General features: G+C 38.6%; 1 protein-coding gene and 1 long non-coding RNA gene across 2 annotated transcripts in view; one reads left to right on the forward strand and one right to left on the reverse strand.

Annotated features, from left to right (window-relative positions):
- Positions 1–13,502: 13,502 nt before the first annotated feature.
- Positions 13,503–24,920, reverse strand: LOC106730856. The gene is made up of 4 exons (XR_001367300.2): positions 24,704–24,920; positions 19,343–19,490; positions 17,456–17,490; positions 13,503–14,329 (listed from the first exon to the last, which is right to left on the reverse strand). It is a non-coding gene; the product is annotated as an uncharacterized LOC106730856 (long non-coding RNA).
- C29H8orf34 (chromosome 29 C8orf34 homolog) overlaps positions 24,182–26,552 on the forward strand; it is a 238,145-nt gene continuing 235,774 nt past the window's right edge. Inside the window, 2 exon segments of the mRNA XM_014566909.2 lie at positions 24,182–24,599; positions 24,602–24,736. Of these exon segments, the coding sequence (XP_014422395.2) occupies positions 24,405–24,599; positions 24,602–24,736 (330 nt within the window). The 5' untranslated portion in view covers positions 24,182–24,404.

Below are 26,552 nucleotides of genomic sequence, written 5' to 3' on the forward strand. Positions count from 1 at the left end.
GCCTCAAGTGCAATGTTTCAGCAGGGACAAAATATGATAATCAGAAATGGAGATATTTTATTGGTAATTAAAATTTTTCATATAAATAAAAATTATAATTCTGATTTAGATTTCTAGTCCTTGAGAGTTTAGTTAGGGAAAGCTAGCACCCCTAAGTTTGGTAATCCTGCGACAGTGCCAACATCAAGTAACTAATCCTAGGAGGCCATGTCAGTCTTGTAGGGTCAGCCCTGGACCTTAATAAATTCACCAATGTCCAGACATTTAGAGGCCTCTTGGTTGAACATCTTCAGGCAACTTTTCTATCTTAATGTTTTCCTTTCAAAACGTCCACAATAATTAACATATATCAAGACATTTAGTTTGGTTATTATGATATTTTGTTCACTTTCTCTTTACGCTTCCTTCTTTCCATTTTCCTGTCTTTCCTCCATATCTAGCATATATCCCTGGCACATATTAGACAATCAATAAATTTTAAAGTAGAATTTTCAGTCTCTTTTAACAGCTGGTATTGTTACAAAAACCTTCTAGGAGTGAGTCCATTAACTTTGAGTCTTTCAGGGGGAAAGAAATTCCTCTGGCCTTTTAAAAAATATAATGAAGTGTAAAGGTAAACTTGGACGTGGGTGGTACCAGTCCTTGGAGGCACCACGTCTTGCCCCCGTTAGAGCTTTGGAACATGGTTGGTGCCATCCCTCCTGCTCCCACCAGCTTCCTCTGGTCTACATGCAGGGAGCAGGAAGTCTTCCCCAGTCAGAAAACCAGAAATAAATCACAACTGATGCTGGGACGGCAGTTTGACTCCATATGGCCTCCTCTTACTGTAAATCTTCAATTCTTGTTGTTGTGTTTTGAGTTCTCATTGTATGTGCATAGCTACAGTCTGCTCTGTTCACCAGCAGATTCTTGAAATTGAATTTTACTTTCTTTAGACTTAAATAAACATAATGCCTACAGAGTGACGGGCACATAGAAGGTGCTCAATGAATAATGTAGATAAAGCTAAGAAGTAATCAATCATTGACGTTTTCCTTACTGGGAAGGCAGAATAATGTATTGGGTATGATCATGCACTCCAAGGTTAGATGGTTCTGAGATCAAGACCCAGTTTTGCCACTTAGAGGTTGTATGTCCTTGAGTGTGTTCTTTAAACCTTAGTATCAACATCTCTGTAAACTGATGATAAACATATTACTTACATTAGAAGGTCCATAATTATTTAAACATGTGAAGGATTTAATGAAGGGCGTGGATCCATAAGCCCTTGGTAAAATTTAACTTCCATTACAATTATTATTACTGCTTTGATTATTATTTTTGATGTTTTTATTCTCCATCTCATTAGAACTAACAAGCTGTATTGCTTTTACCTGTCATGAAAGGTATTCGATTCCCTTAACTTTGGCTTATGTGTAATGCAGAAAGTAAGGCTGGTCATTTGGATCTTAAATCTAGCATCTCAGATATTCAAGAATAACTCCAGATTGCCTCTCCTTTGCCAAGTTTTCTCAATTCCCGTCTTTGTGAAAAAATGGCTTTCCTCCCACGTGGGAATGTTTTAATGAAATGAATTTTGTCTACCTCATCTTGATAGTTTTGAGTAAAAGGGTTAGCCATATGGGTAATGAAGGATAATATTTTATTATGACTTGATATTAACCTAACTAAATGGGAAAATATCAGGTGTGACTTTCAGAGGAAATTTAATGAATAGAAGACTCAAATGGTTCTTGCAAAGGTAAATCATTTAGCCATCCTTTATTACAAGTGTTTTCCACCAGGCTCTAGTCATTTTTTTCCTTCACTTGTTTTGTCCTTTTGGTTCTAAGGTCATAAAAATAAACCACGGAGACTTATAAACTCCATATATTTACAATTATAGTATTACTTATAATTTAAGTTATTACAGAATAATCTTAAAGATAGAACAGAGACTTCTAAAGTTAACAGAACTCTACCCACCAATAACACAATTCTGGAACTTTAATTTCATGTAGTCACTGGAGGAGCATGTGTAAACTCACTAATTTGGATTTCTGCTGCTGCCTTCAGTTACAGTGCCAACTTCCCTCTGTTCTATGCATTAAAGTTTAATGTAGGCTCAACAAAAAGTTTAGTTTTATGCCAGCATTTCATAGTGGTGATACAAATCAATTCCAAAAAATAATCATGTTGGAAACACAATAGTCAGTGCAAGCACAATCCAATAATTGCTAGCAGTGCTGGCTACTCTCCGCGTGGGAGCACCCCAAGGAAGCGGGGAGAACTTCATTGCTAAGTAATCATAGGTCATTTCAGTCACTGCCTTTTAAATCCTGTGATATACTGTAGAGAGGCCCTCAGGTAAAGCATGGGTAAAAAGGGCCTGAAAACATGAAAAAATGTAGAATATGCATCTCTATAATGTTCAATAGACTAATTCATTCTGTTATCCAATGAGAAGAATCATGGCCATGTGAGTTTGAGAAAAACTCACCACATTGTTAAGGCTTTTGGTAATTTTCTTATAGCTGGGGTATAATTTTCTTATAGCCCCTAATTTAGTGCTATATTTCTTTTCCTTTTCAATAATCTTTTTTGTTTGTGTGTTTTATTTGTAAGCAACTATATGTGTATTATTCATCCTTTAGTAAAAGGTAATAGAGTAAATGGAAATGCCAGTGACGTATAATGACTGTTTCTTTGACTTGTGTAATTTAACCTTCTTGGTTCTCTGAGATTCCATTGCCTTCAGTTACTTAAAAAATATTTTCATGTGTACTATACATGTGACTTTATAATGCATTTCATTTGGAAAATGAGGCATCACATAAAATAATGTCTTCTGTTAAAATTCCCAGAAAAGTAAATGACATTTGGTAAAGCATGCATTCATTTCAATTCAGTTCCAAACCCTTGCTGTATGTTCAGCCCTAAACTAGGTGATGCAAGGGAATGCAAAACAATTCCACTGTAGACCATGTAGGGGGCGCTACACAGCCTCTGAGCATAAACAGTTACATTAGTTGCCCAGGAACAAAAACATACAGCCTGGGACTACATATGAATTTTTGAAAATTAGACTTCAGATATTAATAAATAATAGATCAGATTTTCCTGTCAAAAGAATGAATAGAATGAATAAGCAGATTTTTAAAAGACAAACTTACTGGAATAATATGAAGAAACTGGATGGAACAAGAAATCATCAAGGACCCAATTTTCAACCTGGGTATTTAGAAATGGGAATGTTAATACTTTAGCAACACTCATATAAGACAGCTTTTTAAAGATAATTGGATGTAACAAATACCAGTGTCAATATAATTGCTGAAAAGTAATGTCTGAAAATATTTGCCAAGATAACTATAATTTTTTTTTTTTTGATTCAAGGACTGAATTTGTAAACCTAAGAAAAATGGGAACACTTAATCTTTATATAAACTCCTAAAGATGAGTTCTGATTCATTTACAAGGAGTTAATACAGGTCTGGCCTTTAGGGAGGTCCACGAGCCCCTAGGTTTCTATAGATGGGAATAAAGAGGTGGTTCTGGCAGGGGGCCAGTCATCTTCAGGGGGACTTGGCAGCAGGTAGCAGGGCTATGGTTTCTGGAAAGACCTAAGTCACAAAAAGTAGAAAGAGTCCACTCCCCAGGAGACTAGAGAACGAACCGCCTCAGCAGCACAGGGTGGACTCATGTGCTCAGAAAGCACAAGTTAAGAATGAAGGTTGAGAGTCAAATAGGCCCAGGTTCCAACCCAGACACGAAGCTCTCTGTGAGATTTGGAGAAGTAACTATAGCTCTCCAGTTTTAGTTATCTGGTTAGTAAATACAGAAAATTACAGTACACATTCTGTGTGATACTTTTGAGAATTTAACGTGTTTGACGTGCAATAAACTTTGCCCCCCACCCCTAGATGCAGCTTGTGTTTACTGACGCTGCTCAAATATTGAGCTGATAGAACTAAGGAAAAGATCAAAGACAAAGGTCAGGGCAAATCTACATGTGGCAAGGGAGTGTTAATGGCTCCTAAGATAAAAGGGGGAAAGGCCAAGAGCTGTGAGCGCAGCAGGTGACCGCAGAAGCCAGCAGGACTGGGTGAGGAGGGACAAAGTTTCCAAGAATGCCTTCAAATCATTAAGAGTTTCCTTTGGATGGATATGTCTACCTTGTTACCCTCTCCTGGGGCAGTGTCTTTAGCTTTCATTGGCTTCTCCAAGGAATATGCAACTTAAATAAAGAGGAAATGCCGGTAGAGAACTTCCCTCTCTTCTTCGCTGTTAAACCCTGCAGTAGAAGGCCAGCTCATTCTCTTAGTTTTAAGGAGCTTCTTTCCTGGCGTGGTCAGCTTGTTTTTGTAAAAAAGATAGTGGCATAGATCCACACAGCATGTTAATGGCTACTGAATGTGAATTTGGGCTTCTCTCTGCAAGAAGTGTAATCACCTGATGAAAGTGTGACTGAGATGAACAGATATACTTTGACATCTATAGAAGAAAGATTGAGATTCAAAACCTGTGGTTCCATTTTGTGGTGATGGTACCACTGAATCTTTTATCAGATTTAAAATTGTTTGCATTCATGGGGACGTAGCATTCCCGCCAAGGAAAGCTACTTTTAATTTTCTGAACTCAAACCTGGACTGTATTTTATTTCTAAATTTATTACTCTTAAATTTATTCAGTTCAAGAGACTGTCAAATGGATGCCTCTTATAAGGTAAAGATGTTACTTACTTTAGCCAGCTTCAGATGCCGTTGGAAGGAGCTAGGTGTCAATAAATAAAAATATAATTGCACTGACTTCAATTGGATAGAAAGAAATTTGGTTCTGATGGTTTGAACTACAATTTCTAGCTCATGACTCCACTCCTCAGCTATAATTCTATAGAAATTTTCCAATAAAGGCAGGGCACGTTAATTTAATCTTTTAGCTACCATATAAAATTTACTAAAGTATTTCAAAGATTTTTCAAATTGTTATTGCTTCTTACCCTATCAGATAGAAAAATATATGAAGTCTATTCAAACATGAAATAACTCACATTGTTGCTGGTAGTAATCGTTTTCTTCTCAGTGAGATAATTCAAGTATTGTTTCACCACAAGTATGAGATCTTGACTAGCTAAAGCAAAAGCATCAGGGGGTGAAATCAAGTCACCTGGATTAAATTTAGAAACTTAGTAACTATTCAGGCCAAAATTTATACAGAATAACATCCTAATAGTATTTAATATAGTGGAAAGTTTACTGTTATCTATCAGAATGCACAGCACCCAAAGATTTACTAATTAGTGTGCATTTTCATTACATTAGCACTTTTCACCCAAAGAGTGAACAAGAATTAACACCTTTTCGCATCAAACCAAATTCAAGAATTAACAAGAATAAAAACGTTTTTCCATCAAACCAAAAAGTCCATGACGTATCAGATTATATCTCTTCATACATACTTGGACAATAACGTTATTTCCATTTCATCACAAAATTGTTCTCTCTCTCTTTTTACATTAATATGTTCTATTTTGGAAGATTGTTCACATATAGTTAAAAGTTTCTAATTAATAAAATTCTGTTTATTCAAACTGAGAGGAAGCTCAGACAAGTCTTTTTAAAAAATTGCTTTGTTGAGGAAAGGAACATGGACATCAAAAACATGTCGCTGCAAATCCAGATCAAGTCTCACATCTGTGTTATTCGTGGTGACATGTGATTATTGATGAGCCTGGCACAGAGTGAGAGCTGAAAGTCTTTCTGAATCACGAAGAAATGATTAAATTATTGAGATACAGAGGATATAACATGAAATCAGAAGAGTTGCTTTAGACTACTGACTGGGCCACTTACTGACAGACCCTTTGTGTACTTTTCCCAGTCTCTCCCAATGTTAAAATTTTACAAATAATGGCGCATTATCATCACCAGAATATTGACATTACCCAGTTTTACTTGTACTCACTTCTGTGTGTGCACACTTACTTGTATACAATTTTATCACGTGGGTAGGTTCATGCATTGATCACTGCAGTTAAGACAAAGAACAGTTCCACTACCACGGGGATCTGTTCTGTGGCCCTTTTATTACCAAACCCAGAGTCCTCTGCCCCTCCCCCATCACTAATCTGTCTCCTTTTCCAAGTTTTGTTATTTCAAAAATGTTTTACAAAATAGAGTCCTGCAGTTTGCAACAGTTTAAGTGTGGCTTTTCTCATTAGCATAATTCCCCAGAGATTCCCTCAAATGATTGCTTGTGTCAACATTTCATTCCTTTTTATTTCTGAGTAGCATTCCATGGTATGGGTGGAACATCATTTGCTTAACCATACATCTGTCGAAGAACATCTGGATTGATTTCGGTTTGGCATGGTTATGAATGAAGCTGCCATGAACATTGATGTTCAGGCTTTTATGCAAACATGTTTTCATTCCTCTTGGATAAATGCTCAGGAGTGCAACTGCTACACCACGTGGTAGTTGCTAAACTTTTTCCAGAGTGGCTGTAGTGGTTTACATCCTAACTTGCAATGTACGAGTGATCTGTTCCTCCACATTATCACCAGCATTTGATATGATCACTACTTTAAAATTTTATCTTTTCTGTCCTCTATGTCGTGATATCTCATTGTGGTTTTAACTCGGATTTCCTTGATGGCTAATGATGTTCGACATCTTTTAATGTGCTTATTTACCATCTGTATATCCTTCTAGGGTAATTGCCTCTTCATGGCTTTTGCCTGTTTCCTATTTGTATTGTGTGTTTTTTACTGTTGAGTTTTGGGAATACTTTCTATACTCTACACGTTGGTCCTGTGTTGGATGTCTGGTTTTCGGATAATTTCTTCCAGTCTCATTTCATTTACTTAACAGGGTCTTTTGCTGAGAAAATACTTTAAATTTAGAATAAAGTCCAGTTTATCAAGTTTCCTTTTTATCAGTTGTGCTTTTGGTGTCAAGTCTAACAACCTTTGTCTTGCTTTAGATCCTTAAGATTTTATCCTGTTTTTTCCTAAGAATTTTATAGTTTTACGTTTTATATTTAAACCCATCCAATTAACCAAATGTGAGTTAATTTTTATATTAAGTGTGAGGATTAGGTCAAGCTGCATTATTTTGCTTATGGACGTCCAATTGTGCCAGCACCATTTGTTGAGAAAACTATCCTTGTCCCAGGAACTGCTTTTGCACTTTTGTCAAAATTAAGTTACACAATCTGTGTGGGGTTATCTCTAGGCTCTTCTTTTTATTCCATTGATCTATATGTCTGTTCCTCCTACAAAACACATTGTCTTGAATACTGTAACTATAAAGCAAGGCTTTATATTGGTGAGAGTTATTTTAATCATTTCATTCTTCTTTTTCAAGATTGTCTGAGCTCTGGAAGAGTCTATGAATTACCATATAAATTTTAGAATAACTTCTCCGTATCTACAAAATACCTTCTGGGATTTTAATAGGAATTACATTAAGTCTATAGGACAATCTGGGGAAAATGGACATCGATACTACATTTAGTCTTCCAATTCATGAACAGAACATGAACATGGCATGTCTCTCTATTTATTTAGGTCTTCTTTTATTTATTTTATCAGGATTTTGTAATTTGCAGCATACAAATCCTACACGTTTTCTTAATTATATACCTATGTATTTTATGTGCTTTGGAGTGATTATAAGTGGCATTATGCTTCTGATTTCAGTTTCTGCATGTTTATTTTTAGGATACAGAAATGTGATTAGTTGATCTTGTATTGTGACATTACTGAATGCTCTTACTAGTTTTGTAAGTTTATCTGTAAGTTCCTTGGGATTTTCTATGTAGATAATCTTGTAATCTTTAAATAGAAATGATTTTATTACTTCTTTTCCAACGGATACGCCTTTTATTTCTTTTTCTCCCCTTATTGCACTGGCTGTAGCACTTGTAGCACAATGTTGAGTAACGATGGGGAGAGCAAACATCCTGGTCTCATTCCTGATCTTTGGGGGAAACTGATCCATCTTTTACCAGTGAGTTTAATGGGGATATTCCACTGATCTGCTCTTGAGCTAATCAAATCATCAAATTGTCTTCTGACTCATTTTCCCATCTGTAAAAATAGGGAGAATCATTGAAGATATGTCCCTGAAATTTGTTACCACATAAACCACTATGATGTGAAAAACGTAAACCAGCAAATGAAGGAGTTAATTTGGCAAAGACTCTGAGATATTGAACAAGATTTCTTCAAGTTCACCAATGCAGTAAATACTTAATCAGAATATCTCACCATGTGATTTTAGGCTTTAGACACTTCAGTCTTCTCCCTGTCAATTACCTATTCTGTAAGTCAACTTTTTTTTTTTTTAAATGTATTTCCAAAGATTCTTCCAGCTTTCTTTAGCTCTGTGTTTTGTAAACTCTATTCTGGGCATTATGTCAGATACAAAAATTGAGATTGTTCTGTATGTGTTTGACATGTAGTTACAGACATAATAAGATCTATACGTGTATAACTATAATTATTTAAGACATTTTATTAGAATCAAATTGTGGCCAAATCTATGAATGAAAGCTTGCTAGCTCCATGAGAGTAAAAACTGAGTTGATTTTAATGCACCATTTATCTCCAGTGTCTAGAATAGAGGCTCAATGAGTATTCGCTGAATTAATAATGGGTAGCAGAGGGTAAAATTTTAAAAGTTACAATTGATGTGGTACAATTTCCAATGAACAAAAAAGCATAGCTCACCAATCAGAATGCATGCCGGCTGGTATGCTGTACCAACAGGCACCACTGAATATGACCCCTGGGTGCAGATCCAGGACAGGGAGAAACTGCTGGGTGGCTAGAAGAGGTGCCATCGGAGCTGGGCTTCAAAGATGTGCAGATTTGAAGTGAGGGAGGAGGGGAAGGGTATTTAACTAGGGGCAGTTATTTGAGTAAAAGCACCAAGGTGAGAGTTCTGGAGAAAGCAGAACAATCTGGTTTAATTAGAGAAATAGGAAAAGGAGTTTTTAAAAGTAGTTTGGAGTCCAGATATTGAAGAGTCTGATAGTTAATTCTTTTTTTTTTTTACTGTTATCTAAATATACAGTGTATATTTCCTGCTTCAAAACAGTAATAACAATAAAACAAAAACTTCTGAATATAATAGCATCTTCCTCTTCATTATTATTAGGTTAATTTAACTTAATTTTTAGAAGTTCAGTTTTAAAAACCAAATGAACTGTTGACCTTTACTAAAAACATTTAAGATGGAATAGTGGTTCAAAATATAGAAATTATTTATCATCACAATACTTAAATGTTCTTATAAAATCAAATGGAACCTATTTCTAAGATTAAAAAACTGAAAGAAAGAAATCAGCATATCTTGGTCATGTTACCCTTAGAGCTGGTATCTCTGGTTATTTCTTCTCTATGGGAGGAAATAAAAACAAATAATAAATGTTTTATGTGGTGTGAGTAATAAAGAGAGTGGGAGGGTCACTTTATAGGCTCATAAATAAATCATACTAAGTTTCCTTTGTATGTTTTACAGTCCTCCTTGACCCTGTTCTGATCTGGGAGGCATTGAAGAGAAAAGCAAGTCAGAGACATTATTTTGTTAAACAGAAGAAAAGGCTAATAAATGTTAAATCCACTTGCTTGGCCTCTCTTCTCTTTTTATATTTTTCCCAGCACTATCAACTGGGACATGGTCTGTCTTCTATCAGAATCTGAAAAAGTGAGGGAGAGTGAATCGCTGATTTAAAAAACATCTGATGGAAAATTATTATTATAGAAACAGACAAAAACACTCATTTTAGTATTTCATTTGAACCTCGAACCTCATCGTGTGCACCATATATGCTGGCGAAGAATGCCTGTCCTAAATGAGGTACCAGAATGTTATTCTGGCTTAAGCATACACAGAAAGAGACCTCAAACTGCAGTATTGCGTTTTCTTCCAACCCAATAGCACAAATGCTTCTTTCTTGGAAAATAAAAAGGTAGAGTTGCCTCTAAATGATAAAAATGCAAATATGGTATTAAGTCTTACACTGTTGTAACCTAAGTTCCTTTCTTTCTCTTAAACTGGGAAAATTGACCCACCAACATATTACAAGGCATTCCCCTTAAGAATTGGTTTTATGCCTTTAAAATGTTAATTGTCTCCTAGCCAATCCAACTTTTCCCTCTGAAGGGACATTGCGGTTATTGGAGGAGCACATGGAAGCATTTGGAATCTTCCCTTTCTGTAGTTTTAAAAGATGCTAATCTCAATGATCTCCACAGGCTGATTTGTTAGAAGAAAAATTAGTTTAATACTTGGGGAGTGGAAGTGCACAGCCTGAATTAATCAGCTCAGCACCAACACCATTGTGGCTCAACGAATTGCAGTCATCTTCCCAATTAAATCATTTTCTTATCTACTGGATCTTCCCAAAGCCCTGTAACATGATGTGATTTTTTTCCACTATCATTTTATTCTTTCTTGTATCTGCTACATGATAACTTACACTGCTCTTCGTGTCATTATTTTTTAAATTTAAAAACATTTAATCAACTAAAGCCAAACTATTGTCATTACAAAATATAATCCACATATAAATGAGTAATGTATTTTATATTGATTTGTACTGAGTATTCAAAATCCAGTGTGTGTGTGTGTGTGTGTGTGTGTGTGTGTGTATACATATATATATAGAATATTATTACATATATAATGGAATATTATTCAGTCATGAGAAAGAAGGCAATTCTGCCCTTTGCAACAAGGATTGACCTTAAGGTCATTATGCTAAGTGAAATAAGCCAGGCAGAGAAAGATGAATATTGCATGATATCACTTATATGTAGAATCTAAAAAAAAGTCTAACTCATAGAAACAGTAGAATGGTGTTTGCCAGAGACAGGGGTATGAGGGAAATTGGGAGAGGTCAGTAAAAGGATACAAACTTTTAGCTAAAAGATGAATAGGTTCTGAAGATCTAATGTGAAATATGGTGGCTCTAGTTGATAGTGCTGTGTTGCATAATTGAATTTTGCTGAGAGTAGGAGAAAAAGATACATACGTGAAGTGATGGATGTGTTAGTTAACTGGATGGGAGGGATTGTTTCACATGCGCATGGGCATCAGATCATCAGGATGTTCAATTTAAATGTCTTACCATTTTATTTATCAATTATACCTCAGTAAAGCCTTAAAAAGAGTAAAATGCCAGGAAACATAATGTTTTTGTATGTCTAAAATAGGAGTGAAACCAGATATTTCTGAATCACAGATGCTCCGCGGAAGGAAAACTACAGAATAAGTGGTTGATAACGTTCACCGTGTAGATCAAACCTGTTTAGGTAAGACTTTTCTTTTTTCTCTTCATGTTTGAAAAGAGTAACATGCCCCCTCCCCCTCTGTGAAAATGTGAGGTCCAAAAGTTTCTTCAAGTGAAAGGTGGCGCTGCAAACAAACATTTCCAGTCAGGCTTCCAGTTACACTGTGCAAAAAACAGGAAACAGTGACATTTATTAGATGTGTGAGAAATTAAGTGTGATGACCAGCAGAATACACGAGATGTATGTATGGTATGAGATGTATTGTAAGCATGAGAAAGTCCAGAATAATCATGAGACAGTCACATCCCCCTTCTCCCCCTAGAGGAGAGCTCAGCTTGGCCCGCCAGGTGAGGACGGCCGCTGTGCAGAGGAAGGGAGCGAACTGTTTATGATGTTGCATCCAAATTCACATTATTGTGGGGCATTATTGCTAGGTTTGCTGTGTGGCTTATGGAGTGAACCTCAATCAGTTTATTTCAATTTAAATGAAGTGTATGGTATATCTACCAAGTAAAAACATTGTGATGCGTGCATGGTAGTGACAACACATGATGTAGAAATCAGAATAAATGGTGTCTTAACAGACTTTGTCCTCAGCTTCCACTCCTGTGCAGAGTCAGATCCCGAGACACTGTTTCTTGCAGCCTGAACGTCCTATCCTCATACACTCAAATTGCCTACTCTAGACTAAGGGAAAGCTTTTTGCAGTACTTTGCTCAGATTGCCTCTTGGAATCTAAAAATGCCGAGGGGCCCATGTGGAGAGCAGGAAGCCAGGTGGTAGAAGCACTGAGGGCTTGGACAGAAAGCAGGGAGGGAAGGGCCCCGTGGGGAGCATCCTGCCAGTGCCCTGGCCACGTTCCACGTTGGGAGGATGCATATGCGTCTGCGTTTCTTTCCTCCTTTCTGGCGTTTATCCACTTCTCTACCTTACCCTCTTTTAACATCCTTGCTCCCAGCCTGTGTCACCACTTGGCTGGGCCACAGTGGACAACAACTATTTTGCTTGTATTCTGGGGCTCACAGAGGCTTCGAGGTAAAATCCATTTATCACTAGAATCATTAAACTTGAGAAGTAGTGCTAGGATGTTGCCAGCGTTAGGTTGTCTACGCCACCAGGGACTGAAGGAAAGATCATTTTTAAAATATTCATGGGCAATACAAAAACGAATGTCTAATATTCATTACTGCATTTTATTTATCTATCACATGATTATACAGCACAGGCCGTGTGTTAGATCGAGCTCTAAGTATTTTTGTAAATTGTAGCTCAGTGGCTCCTTGTACCAATCCTACAGGTTAGGTTTTATTATTTACACCTTTGTCTTACAGATGAAGAAATTGAGGCTCAGAGAGGTGAAGTAAATTGCCCTAGGTCACACAGCTAATGAGAAACAGGGTTGGGATTCAAGCTCCAGAGAGTCTGTTTAGTCCCTACGTTAATTGTTACTCTATGCTGCAGTGTGGTGACTGATGAATACAAGCGAGAGGAGTTTAATAGCTCATTGTAGTTGCTAATTTGATTGCATTGTTTTCTTTATGGTGTCCAACATCTGGGGAGTGTTTAAAGATTGCTCAGGTGCTGAAAATGCTGTCAGGCATTTAAGGGTCTGGCAGTACAGACAGCTTGAAAGCCCTCCAGCTATGAACACCAGGAATTGCTCAATAAATTATAACTAACATCCTTTGTAAATGCATGGCTGAACTGCTAAGAAAGGCAGGGAAATTGCTGTGGGCCAGAAACGAAGAAGGAACTAAAAATCAGGACAGTGAACTACGTAGCTGACTGAGTGTGTGCCGGGAGGTATTTATCACCTTTAATAATATAGGGGGGAGGGTATAGCTCCAGCTTAGCATGCACAAGGTCCTGGGATTCAATCCCAGGACCTCCTCCAAATATAAATAAGTAAACCCAATTACCTTCCCCTCATAAAAAAAAAAAAATAATATACGGGATTGTATTTCGTACCAGTATATGGAGAGGGAGAATTGAGACTGAGACCCACTCCTCTTATAGGGTTACCCTTTCTGTACAAGTGACAATTCAGGAAAAGGGAACTCTCAAAAGTCTGTGGGAAGGATTATAAATTTATACAACCACTTTGGAGAGCAATGTAACCATGTCTCATGAATTTGAATATGTCCATCCTTATGACCAAGCAATTCCTGTGCTTGGCTTATACCCTGGAGAAACTCTGGGCCATGGAAAAATCAGACAGAAACAAGAATTTTATTGTAACATTGTTTACATTAGTAAAAACTTGGAACAGGAGAGTGGATAAATGAATTACGCTATCTTTATACAATGGAATACACAGACCAGAGAAAATCAACGTCCCGGAGACACGTAGCATCAGGGGTAATTGTCAGAAGCTTTACTTTTGTGAAAAAGAAAGACAAGTTGTACAGTATTTGCAGCATTAAGCCTAAGTGCCGAAAGGTGAGTAATCAGAAAGAATTTTAAAAATTGTAATTCTAAACCTCAAGAAAGAAAGAAACCAAAAGGACTTCTAAATGTCCCTCTCCAAAATGAAAGCTCCACCCGCACTGCAGATGTAGTTGGCTTCCCTTTGGCCCAGCACCTACCCTGCAGACAGACCCTCAAAACAGGTCCCACAGCATAGCAACAAAGAAGTGGTTTTACTGATTCTTTTCTACTGATAGTAGTATACACACTTTCTCATTTATTTACCAAAATTCAGTGAATATAGCTGCAATTCTTCTTTCTCTCCACCTGCAATCTTTGCCTGTTTCTGGCCTGGCCAAGTGTCTCCTGTTTCCTGAATCCACACAGATGCACATAGTCTCAAACTTACGCAAAATCATTTAATTCCCTTTCGCTTTTTACTTGCATTTTTAGCTCATCATGCTGCTTACCAACGAAGGGATCATTTTCAGGATCTGTTTATAACTGTGTATATGTGCTTTATAATAACTTTTTTTTTCCTGGCACAAACAATTAAGAAAGCAAAAACATATATAAAAATAGATAAAAAGCCAAATTTCTTTTGTGTAGCGCAGGGAACTATATTCAATATCTTGTAATAACCTGTAATGAAAAAGAATATGAAAATGCATCTATGTGTATATATGCATGACTGAGACATTATGCTGTGCATCAGCAATTGACACATTGTAACTGACTGTACTTCAATTAAAAAAAAAAAAGCAAAAACAGAACAGAAATCCAAGAAGACCCTGGAACCTATAAAACAATTATTGTTATTTTGTCAAATAACATCTTTATTGAGATATAATTCACATACCAAACCATTCACCCATTTAAAGTGTATAATTGAGTGTTTTTTTAGTGCATTCAACAGAGTGGTGCAACCACCAGCACAATAAATTTTAGAGCATTTTTATCCCCCCTAAGAGAAAACCCATTAGCAGTCACTCAGCATTCCCCCACCCTCTTTCTGCCCCTACCTTCACCTCCCTATCTCCTCACCCCATTACTGGCCTTATGTTCTCCCACCGGCCCTAGGAAACTACTAATCTGCTTTCTGTCTCTCTTTACATTTGCCTGTTCTGGATATTTCATGTCAGTGGGTACCTGCAGCATGTGGTGTTTTGGGATGGTTTCTTTCATTGAGCATCGTGTGTTCAGGGGTCATCCATGCTGTAGCATGCATTAGTACTACATTCCTTTTTACTACCACAGCATATTATACTGTATGGACACAACACATTTTATGTACTCTTCCATCAGGTAATGAATATTGAGTATTTGGATTATCTATTTCCACTTTTTGGCTTTTATCAATATTGCTGCTGTAAATTTGTGTGTAAGTTTCTGTGTTTCATGTCTCTAAGTTTATACCTAGGGGTGGAACTGCTGGCTAATGTGACTTGATATTTAACCCTCTGAGGAACTGCCAGACTGTTTTTCAAATTGGCTGCACCATTTTACGTGCACACCATAGTGTATGAGAGTTCCAACTTTTACCCATCTTTGCCAACACTTGTTATTGTCCGTCTTTTTAATTGTATTACAGCCACCCTCCTCTGTGTAGGTGGTATCTCATTGTCATTTTGGTCTGTATTTTCCTAACGAATAACTGATGCTAGGCATGTCTTCATGTGCTTACTGGTCATTTGTGTATCTTTTTTGGAGAAATGTCTATTCAGTTCCTTTGCCCAGTTTTTAATTGGGTTATTTGGTATTTTCATTATTGAATTGTAAGAGTTATTCATATATTCTAGATATGTCTCTTACCAGGTGTATGATTTGAAAATATTTTCTCCCATTCTGTGGATCATCTTATAACTTTCTTGATGGTATCCTTTGCATCAAAAAAGTTTGCCTTTGGTGATATCCAGTTTATCTATTTTTTTCCTTTGTGCCTTTGATGATATATCTAAGAAAGCATTACCTACTCTAATGTCATCAAGACGTACACTTATGTTTTCTTATAAGATTTTATCCATTTTGAGTTCATTTTTGTATATAGTATGGTAGGAGTCCAACTTCATTCTTTTGCATGTGAATATCCAGTTGTCCCAACACCATTTGATGAAAATATTATTCTTTCCATATTGAATTACTTTTGATACTCCTGTCTAAAATCAATTCACCATAAGTGTGAGGCTTTCTTTCTGTACTCTAAATTTGAATTCATTGATATAGATGTCTGTCTTTATGCCAGCACCACACTGTTTTGATTACTGCAAAGCTTTTTAGTGAGTTTTGAAATAAGGAGTGTGAGTCTTCCAACTTTGCTCCTCCTTTTCAAGATTGTCTTGGTTATTCTGGGTCTCTTGCATTTCCATATGGATTTTAGCATGAGCTTGCCAATTTTTGCAAAGAAGCCATTTGGAATTCTGATGGGAATTGTGTTGAATCTGTAGATCAGTTTGGGGAGTATTGCCATCTTAACAATATTAAATCTTCCAATCTATGAATACAGAATATTGTTCATTTTATTTAGATTTTCTTTAGTTTTTTCAACAATGTTTTATAGTTTTTAGAATATGAGTTTTATTATTTCTTTTGTTAAATACAATTCTAAGTGTTTTATCTTTGTGATGTTGTTATAATTGTGTTCATTTCCTTTTTGGGTTGTTCATTGAAAATGTGAGGGATACAATTGATTTTTGCATATTGATCTTCTGTCCTGCAGCCTTGCTAATAAAGTCATGTATTAGTTCTTGTAGTGGACTGGTTAGGATTTTATATATATGAAATTATGTCATCTGCAAATAGCTTTACTTCTTCCTTTCTAATCAGGGCAATTTTTTTTTTTAATTTTCTTTCCTAACTGTGCTGGTTAGACCCTCCAATGTAATGCTGAATAGCAGCGGCAAGATGTCATTGATATAATATAATTTTTTGGTCATTTCTCACTAACTTTTTAAGTAAAGGAGGTGATATTGGAGAATGTTTTAAAGTATGGGCTCTGAAGTTAGACTTTCTATTGTTTACTTTTTAAATTTTCTGTATATTATGATGTTTGACATCTTTTTATTATTTTTTATTGAAGTAAAATTGACTTACAATATTATGTTAGTTTCAGGTGTACAGTATAGTGATTCAGTATTGTTGCAGATTTTACTCAATTACAGGTTGTTACAAGATAATGGGTATAATTCCCTGTGCTTTAGAGTATATCCTTGCTGCTTACCTATTTTATATGTAGTAGTTTGTATCTGTCAATCCCATGCTCTTAATTTGTCCCTCTCCTCTTCCGTCTCCCCCTTGGTAACCACAAATTTGTTCTCTATGTCTGTGAGTTTGTTTCTGTTTTACATATCCATTCATTCGTATTATTTTTTAGATTCCACATGTAAGTGATATCATACAGTATTTGTCTTTGTTAAATTCCAGAATATCCTTATGGTCATTGTTTTATTAAGTTTTTTAGGTGATGCTGTTTTATTAAAGATAATGAAATGAAAAAGGAGAAAAAAATGAATTTTTTGGATAATATTTTTGACAAAACAGATCATATGGGTCAGTATATGCTGAGAATAAAGAATAACCATCCTAAAATATATGAAACCTTGGGTTCAGTATCAATGATACTAAAATATGCCTACGCGTACAACCGTTAAGGGCAAGCACTTACAGACAAAGGATCTTAAAATACATATTGGGAAACAGATGTAGCAGAAAACATTTGTTTTCAATTCTGGTCAGTCGGTTTTGACTGGTTGCTGACAATTGTGTACTTACGTTTTCAGGCCCAGGCTGCAAGATGAACAATCCTCCTTTAAAAAAAAAAAAAAGAAAAGAAAGAAAAAAAATATTAGAAGGAAAAGCGGCAAGTTGAAGAGCAGAGGCTCAAGAAAAACACATAAAGGCAAATCCATACTGTCATCATATTGAAATGCTATATTGAAATACTTAGAAGAATCCTGTATTGAACAAAGTCAGTTAAGCTTATTATGCATGTAAAAGGGGGATTTAGACATAAGTGACTGAGGACCTGGTTATTAGATATGCCTCATGGTTACCTGATGAATTATCAGCATTTTATTAATTCATTCTTTCTTTCCTTCATTTATTCTTCCACCTGTCCACCCATTCATTCATTCATTTAATTTTTGATTTCCTAATCCTCCATCCTAGGCAAAGTTAGCAAGTTTAGCTGCTGTTCCTCATGACCTTTCATGGTAGATATGTCATAATTCAGTGTGATTCTCTGATGTTTGAGGAAGCTTAGCACAAACCTTATACATCACAAGAGAGACATCTCTGTCTCTCAGGACCAAAACCATCAGCGGGTTGGAGACAGGGTGGGTATTATCCATACCCACCAATGTTTGCTTTGGAAGGAGAGAATTTGCTGGCTACTTTGGGTACTATCGGATCCAGAGTGTTTCTGCAGAGGGCTGTCATCCTTTTTTTTTTTTTTTTAATTTAAATTCCCTCTAGGCAATGGTGGTCTCACCAGTTCTGCTGAAATGTCCCTTTAACCTTTAGTGCTGGGGTTGTTGTGATGTGCTGCATTATGTCTGAGCATTAGCTGGCATTTACCGAGATGTGTGTTTGAGAAATAGGTCCTGTGTTACTTCCTGCTTGATAGCTAGATTGGAGCAATAGCACATCCTGTCCTAGGCGGAGTGCCTGGCTCCCCAGGGCGCACACCAAGTAGAACTGTTTTCCCAAGTCATCCTTTGTTTGCTTTGGTGCTCTTATTTCTCCTCCTTTTCAATAAATTCAGTATCGTGTTTACAGTATTCTGTAACATTTTTCATTGTTTAAGGTATTTTTCTTCTTACCAAAGACTCTCACTTAATGGGATGAAAAAATCAAGACAGTATCACTTTGGAAATTATAAACAAAAGCATGTCAGGGTTAACAGTTTATTGGTAATTAATATCAAAGGTATCTGCAATTTGATTTCTGTAGATTTCTTTTAAATGACTCATGATATGATGCAAACAAACGTTATAAAAAGTTATTGATATAATGCATTTTAGATGGTGATTGCTTACAAACATGCCACATATTAAAAGTTAAATATTAAAACCTAGTATTTAAATGTAGAATTTAAAGAGACAGAAATGTCACTTGAGAAGGCTGGATGGCAGGATTTCACAAGCTGGCAGTATCATTTGAGTTCTCAATTTAGGAGGTCTGGTGAGTCGATGTTATCGGTGTGGTTAGAATCAGTCCCAATGTGACTTGATTAGCATTATTCAAACTCAGTAGAGACACATGTAAGCCAGTTTGCCAGTGTTTTCATTCAGTGTGGGGCCAGGAAGTTACCCAGGTACCTGACCCCGAGGCTGCCTCCTTCCCTACATAAACATACTAGGGAGGTCAAAGTTGTCATCAAAATACCTCTTGGTCAAAACAAGTTCGAAACAAAGGAAGTGATACTGGGACACTGGTGGTCAGAGCTTTGGGAAGCAGGCTCGTGGTGTTTAAGACTCAAGCGTGGTTCAGATATGGACTCTGGCACTTACTAGCTGGGGACCTTGGGCAAGGTACTTACTCTCTGTGTGTCTCAGTTCCCTCATCTGAAAAAAAGGGGATAGTAGTAGTACCTACTTCATGACATTGTTTTCAGGACTGGACTGGCTAGTGCAGTGTATAAAGGGCTTGTGCCATTACCTGGTACACAGTGAATGCTCTGTATGTGCTCATCATTGGAATTCATCCTGAGAGGCACTTTGGGCAGAAATGAAGAAAACGAACTCTGTGACCATCCTCTCTTAATGACCCGATGACTCATCCGTGCTGGGTCCTGTAGCTTCTCGTCCTGCTAGACAGGGGTGGGATAATCACCAAAAAGTTCCTACTGCCTCTTCTTTTATCAGGCTTCATGTAGAAGCCCTTCTTCCCTTATAAATAATTTCTTTATGTGGAGTACTATAATTGAATACATCATTTTATATTATAATCTATACTCATCTTACAGCTTTTTTTTAAATTTAGAATTTCTTATTTCCTTTAATTAGGGGACTATGGTAGTCTGTCTTACTGCTTTGATTTGCAAGACATTCTTCCTGGTAGGATTTCCTCAGGTAATTGGCCTAATATAGTTTATGAGAATTCTGCAAGTCTAAGTCTCAGGGATAATGATAATGCTGCTAGTGATGATGATGATGACACGATGACAATAATAACAATGTTAGCACTACCCTCTGTTGAATCTTTACAGCGTGCCTGGCCCTGTACCAGGGCTTCCTGCATTATCTCCTATCGTCCTCTCAATAAATTGATGAACTAAGTACTATTTAACTTCGGTTTACACGTGAGGATACGGAGGACAGAGAGATCACGAAGCTTGCTGAACGTCACACAGCAAGTAAATGGCAAAGCCTGCAGTCTGTCCTGGGCTGGAGCTCCAAGGTCAGTGCTCTCAGTGATTATGCTTGACAGACTCCCAGCTAACATGTACCCCACTGTCAGCTGGATTTGAACCACCACCTAACAGTAAACAAGAAAACACGTTCTAAATTGTCCTGAGGAGATAGTAAAGAATCAAATTCGGAGGAGACCTAAATGATCCTTCACACGCAGTAACATAGATATGAGACTGCAGGCTAATCATGGATCTGACAGTTTGTTGAAATCAGTCCTCGTAACTGAAAGTATACCATAATATGTGAAGTGATAACAAAACATTCTGGCGCTAGTATCAAAACATACCCAGGCATCTTGTGAACTGTTTCCTGACACATGTATTTTGAAGTTTCCATGGATGGAATATCCCATTATGTAATAGTGGGATGTGGTGTAAATCATAATTATCATTCATTTTCTGACAATGCTGATTTCGAAATCAAATTACATTTGGGAAGTTCCTCATTCAGGACTATCCCATCTCGCCACATCTCTGCTTTATCTCTTCCAGAACACCCTTTATTTCAAGCTCTTATTTAGCCTCTCCACTTAATAGCTCGAAAATTAAAATCCTGCATGATACACTGAGTTCTTTGGGGAAATAGTTGCCTCTGTTTATTTTAAAGTGGGAAAGGAAGAGAGATACAGGAAGGGGACAAGGATGCTTCAGGCTGGTAGCCTAAATTCAAGGAACTTATAGAACTTGTCTGCTCACTTATTTCAATATTTAATTAATTTCAAGGGATTACTGCTTATACTTCCTAACTAGGTCTACTGGCCTTCACCATTGTTCTCTTGTCTCTCATCAAAAATCATTTGTTTCAGGAGCTATGCAAAGTGGAGTTAGACAAGGCTTTATAACAGTCTGTAAATTGGGTTCTGTGCATTTGGAAATTATGCTGATAGGCACTTTTGTAACACAATGAGGTCAAAACAAGTCTCACTGAAAATGGCTTTTTCATGTTGTACTCAAGCCAAAAGAAAGGATAGTAATGGTACCGTGTTATGTGAGCAGAAGAAAGTTGGTAAATTCAATCCAAGACGATGCTTACTTTTCAGCCAATTTTAAAGCCACTGAATGAAACAAACTCTCAAAATGTATATAGCAATAAAAATTAATCAAATAAGATCTTTTAGTGAAAAACATACTGTATGAAAATATACTGTTACATGTTGTAAAGAACAAGAGAAATATTAGGATTCAGTTCATAATTTTAGAGAGTTTGCAGTTTAAAAGAGAGACTAAGAAATGCATGCAATTAATTAAATGGAACAAAACAGAACATAAATGCCATGTATCAGAGGCAAAGTTTAGCCTTAAAAAACAGAGCTGGGTTGAACTGATCTACTAAAATTTAATTCATTCATATAACTACTATTTATCGAGTGCCTACTATGTGCCAGGTGGTGAAACATAGCCCTTCCTACCAATGGACGCTGATATCTGGGAACTAAATTTCTGACTAATTTTCAGGATACAGGGTAGAAAATGAAAAGAGCTTCAGCTTTGGAGTCTGAAAATCCTGAAGCAATACCTGGCCCTATCAATTATTCTTTGGGTGATTCGGACAAATAATGTATACTCTTTTAGCTTTGTTGCAGAAATCAGAGGGCCATCTTTGATTCCCTCTTCTAACTTCATCCTCTGTAAAGACAATCAACAAATTAGTCTTTAAATGTTCCTTGAATATGTCCCATCTTCTCTATCCCTACATCCCAGTCAAAGGCTGGCCCTCATGAATTGTTCATGGATTCTGTAACCAAAATTAGTTTTGCTATCGCCATATCATTCTTTTTCAATCTATCATGCATGTTGTAACCAAAGCAATCTTTCAAAAACTTTCACCTGACTATAACACTCCTTTGTTCAAAACTCTTTAGTTAATTCTCATCACCCAGAAGATTCAAGTCTGTATTTCTCAGCAAGTAAGACCTTTAATGAGCTGAACTCTGCTTACTTTTTTAACCTCACAGGCCAGACTTCCTCCATATACACCCTGTTTCTCTAAACCAGCCTGTTTTGTGCCACTGGGCCTTTGCACGTGCTTTTTTTTTTTTTTATGCCAAAGCCTGAAACATTATCCCCATCCTCACTCCACCAATCCTACCTAGAAACTTTTTAAATTTTACTCTTCTTTTAACACTTTGTTTAAACACCATCTCCTTTATGGAGTGTGTCTTGATAATCCCAGCACAGGTCATTTTTCAATCATCAGTATGCACATAGCATGTTTTATTAATCTATATTAGCATCGTGCATTATAATGTCATTATTTGTGTATATGCCAGTTACCTCAAAAAGACTGAATACCTAAGAACAAAGACAAGGCCTTTCATCTTTGAATCCTCCCTCCTAATGTAATGTCTGCCTTTGAGAGACTGTGCAATAAATATTTATTTTAGTAATGAAGTCAGGTTCTGGGATAAGTAGAAAGAACCAAGAAATGCTTTGTGGAGGAGATGGTATTTAAGGTAGGCCTTGGAAAACCTCTGAAATCTTTCCTGAATTTTAAAAATGTAATTTTGGGATGCTCAGTGTTTATTTTAATATACATATATATGTAAATGTATGTATCTTCATGATTCTCCCTTTACTACTTAAGTGTTTTGCCAGCAAAGCTTTGTCTTTTCCATTCAAGGCCCTAGATGCAGTACTCTGAGCATGGTGAAGACTGAATAGGTTAATAATCTGACTTAAAGAAGCATCTTCCTCATGCCTCTTGCAGGAAGGTACTATTCTGATTCTCCAGTGCTGTGTGGTGTCCAAAATGCCTACCTTTTTAGCTGAGTCACAGATGGCTGTACACAATACCTAATAACCAATAAAAATGCTGATACTCACTCTCTATATTTAACTTCTCCTAAACATATTAAAATATATGTAAGTAAGTATACCTTTGATCCACAATGGAAAATGCGTGACAACCCTGGGTACCTCACTGCTATTCAGTTTAACTTTCCCTGGGCAGATTAAGTAAAAGTAGTAACTTGGGTACCTTTCCAGACCTTTCAGGTTAACAGTGATGCTTATGCTCTTAGGTATTCGTGCAGATTTCCTATCTGAATTATTAAATATAATTTCTGGGATATTCCGTTCTTAACTGTCGCATGTTTCTACTTAAGTAGTTCATTTAAAATATAGATGAAGAAACACTGACCAATAAAGATATGAATTGCCGAAATCCAGAACACAGTGGAGAAAGAAAAGGAAATCTATGCTGTGGCAGTATGCTTTAGGACGACTATTCCCTTCATTCTAAACCTTATGTTTATTAATATAAATCTTTTCAATTTGGTAGCACATCATGGTTGGGAACCAGGGAAATCGTCGTGGGAGGCCTCAATGATTTTTTTTTTCCTTCTTTTTTTTCCACAAGAAAAAGAGCTTGTGAACGGGATGTAAAGAAACCCCTGCTGTCTGGAGATCTTCAGCTCGGAAATCCCTGCATAATAAAGTTATTGGCTAAATTTGAGGAGCTCAGGAAGCATCTAGAGGAAACATCGTTATGTGCTCTAGTGTAGTATTTGAGATGGAGCTATAGATACATAGCCATAATTATACGTGGGTTGTGTGATCCACATGATTATATGGGGATTAGGAAGGCAAACTTGGAAGGGAGCGCTGGCTCGCCTTTCTCTCTTCTTCCTGTCCAAAGCTGAAGGTTTGCTCCCAACCTCTGGATGTCTGCCCTTGGGGAGTTTTCAGCTGGATTTTCAGCCGGTCGACTCGCTCCCCGTCAAGCCAGATTTCCTAAAGAAAGGCAACTTCATTTTCACAGCAAACCCTCAGACTCACGCACCTTCTCAAATTCTGCGCATCTCGGATCCTGAGCTAGCGCGGGCAGCGGAGGAGGTGCGACGGGAGGGTCGGAAGGGGCGGTGGGGACGACCCCCTTTGGAACTGCATTTGTAACTGCCAAGGAGTAGCCAACAAGCACCAGATTTATGTGCACTTTGAAAGAAGCACCTTCACCATTGGCTTTTGGAGCGGCGCTGTCGCTAGGGAGCGGCGGGCAGGGCTAGCGCAGCCTGGGGAGTAGCCCGGGCTGTTTGTTCCTGTGACCTGGGAGAGGGGGCACACCCGTCGGGCGCGCGGACACGCACGCACGCGCACGCTCGCGGCGAGTTCGAGCCCCGCGGCCCCCGCCCGCCCGAGGGCGCCCCCCGGCGCCTCTCTAGGCAAAGCAGCATCTCCCGGCTCGCCTCCCGCCCCCTGATTCCTGCTGCTGCCGCCCAGAGAAGGGACCTGGAACCTGTGTCTCCAGTTTCCCCGGCGCGGGCGCCGCGGAGAGCCGCGGGGGTGGGCGCGAGGAGGAGAAGGCGATGAATGAGTGCTCCCCTCACCTCGGAGTTGTGTGAGTTGGCGGCGCCGTGCCCGGGCTTCCGGCTCTCGGCGCCCCACGCGCTCGTGGCTCCCGCGGCTGCAGCCCACGCCGGCGTCCGGAGCCGAGCGCGCCGCGCCGCGCCGGGGGAGCCGAGGCTCCCGAGCTCCTGTCCCGGCCCCGGTCCAGGGGAAAGGAGGGGGGGTACCCCGGCGGAGGCGCACGGCCACGCGGTCTCCCGCACTCTCCGCGGCCCGCCCGGCTCTCCATGGCGTCTCGTCAGCAATCCCGGATCCAGGCTTACCTGGAGAAGAACAAGATCGGCCCCCTGTTTGAGGTAAGGCGCTGGGGGTGAGGGCTGTCCCGTTGGTCTTCGGAGGAAGGGGTGCAGAACACCCTAGAGGGAAGGAGGGAGAGAGAACAAATGCGCGGGAGGGGCGCCCCCGTGGTCCCAGGTCTCGGGCATTCGTTCTGTCCGGGAGAGGTGTCCTGGAACGGGGCCGCGCGGACACCTCTTCGGTTACCTGGGCGCGGATAGGTGAGCTCCGGAGGGACAAGTCTTATCCTGGCAGGGCAAGTTTTGTAGCCACATGTACAGGGCTGGACAGGCTGAGACGGACAGATGCACACAATCATTCTTACACAAGCACACTTTCTTCCTGGAATTCACACTGTCTTGCGCGTTGCCTCCCCCCTCCCCCAAACGTGGGCAGCGGTAGAACCCGAAAAAGGTGGAGGATGTGCTCAGCAATGGTATGGAATAAGGTTAACTGGGAGAAAACTGAACTGGTAGGGAGTAGGCTTCGGTAGGTGCGGGCAAGTCGAATGAAATTGTCAAACTGAAGCGCTGACATTGTTCTCTGGATGAAAGGAGAGTCCTTTGCATTGCAGACCCTACCTGTGCTGGGGGAGAAGGGGGCTGAGAAAGATTCGGGAAAAGCACACGCGTATTTATGGGAAGGAGACGTTAGCTCTGAGCTGTTTTTTTCTCGCCACCAAGAATTGGATGCCAAAAATACTACTCTATACTGAGAAAGGAAAAGCGGGAGAACAGGAGGAAATGAGAACGGGAGACTGAAACCCAGCACAGGCAAAGCGTCCCGCCGGTTGCTAGGGCGCTGGGCAGCTGCAGAGGCCCGCGGGGAGGGGCGCCCACGGTCCCTTCTTCTCCGGGTCCAACCGTCCAGCTGGGCACCAACCCACCGCGGGAGGACGTGGGAGGGTCGAGGTGACTCCCCCCCCCCCACCACCAGAAAAAAACCAGCAACCCTTTGTGGTCATTCTTGGGGGTTTGCATTTCCGCGGTGTCTTAAGACTGAATGGCGGAGGGAAGGAGAGAGCAGAGGATGGAGCACCTTCTCCAGGACTGAGGAGAAGAGAACGATAACTGCGAGGGGGAGGGGGGGGGAATAATGTTAATTAATGTCCCAGCACAAAAGGGGAGCGGACAGGGTGTGATCATAAACGCATTCAAACAACCAAGATTTGCAAGATCTCTTAAGTTTTTCTAACCAACTTTTAAGTTCTTCTAATCAACTTTTAAGTTCAAGGTGCACTGTCTTGAGAGATACGACCATTATGTCAATTGAAGCTCATTGTTGTAAAGTCGTTAAGTCCTAGAAGGTATGCCTTGATTCTTATTTCTGCCAAAAGTGTTAGCAAAGGAAGTCCAGATACAAAAGCAGGGTAGAATTGTTGGAGCTACTGGAATTCCTTTCTTTGCCTCTAGTCTAAAGATTAGAGAGATATATATCAGAAACATTATAACCCCCTGTGGCACAGTGTATTAACTACATCAAAGGAAGCAGAAAATAAATACATTTTGAGTGTCTCTTCTCTGGAATATAAAGTATGGTTTACCAGGGAGAATAAATGAACTGTTTTTAGTAGATGCTGTTTTTAAACTTATTTTAAAATTCCCAAAATTCTCTCCAAGTGATAATAGAGTTTGGAATATATGTAAACTTTCCACATAATTAGGAAATAAATCTAATTGATTTTTATTAAATGCTCGTTTTTTAAAATGCATACCAGCTAGTTCCACTGATGAATCTTAAGTGATGGCAAAATTATCTCAAACTCGTTAGACCTCCTCACTGAAAAACAAGCAATGATAAAATTATATGCTTTGTATTTTATTGATTTTTCAGGTA

Source organism: Camelus ferus, chromosome 29 (genome assembly GCF_009834535.1).
Source record: "Camelus ferus isolate YT-003-E chromosome 29, BCGSAC_Cfer_1.0, whole genome shotgun sequence".
Lineage (NCBI taxonomy): Eukaryota > Metazoa > Chordata > Mammalia > Artiodactyla > Camelidae > Camelus > Camelus ferus.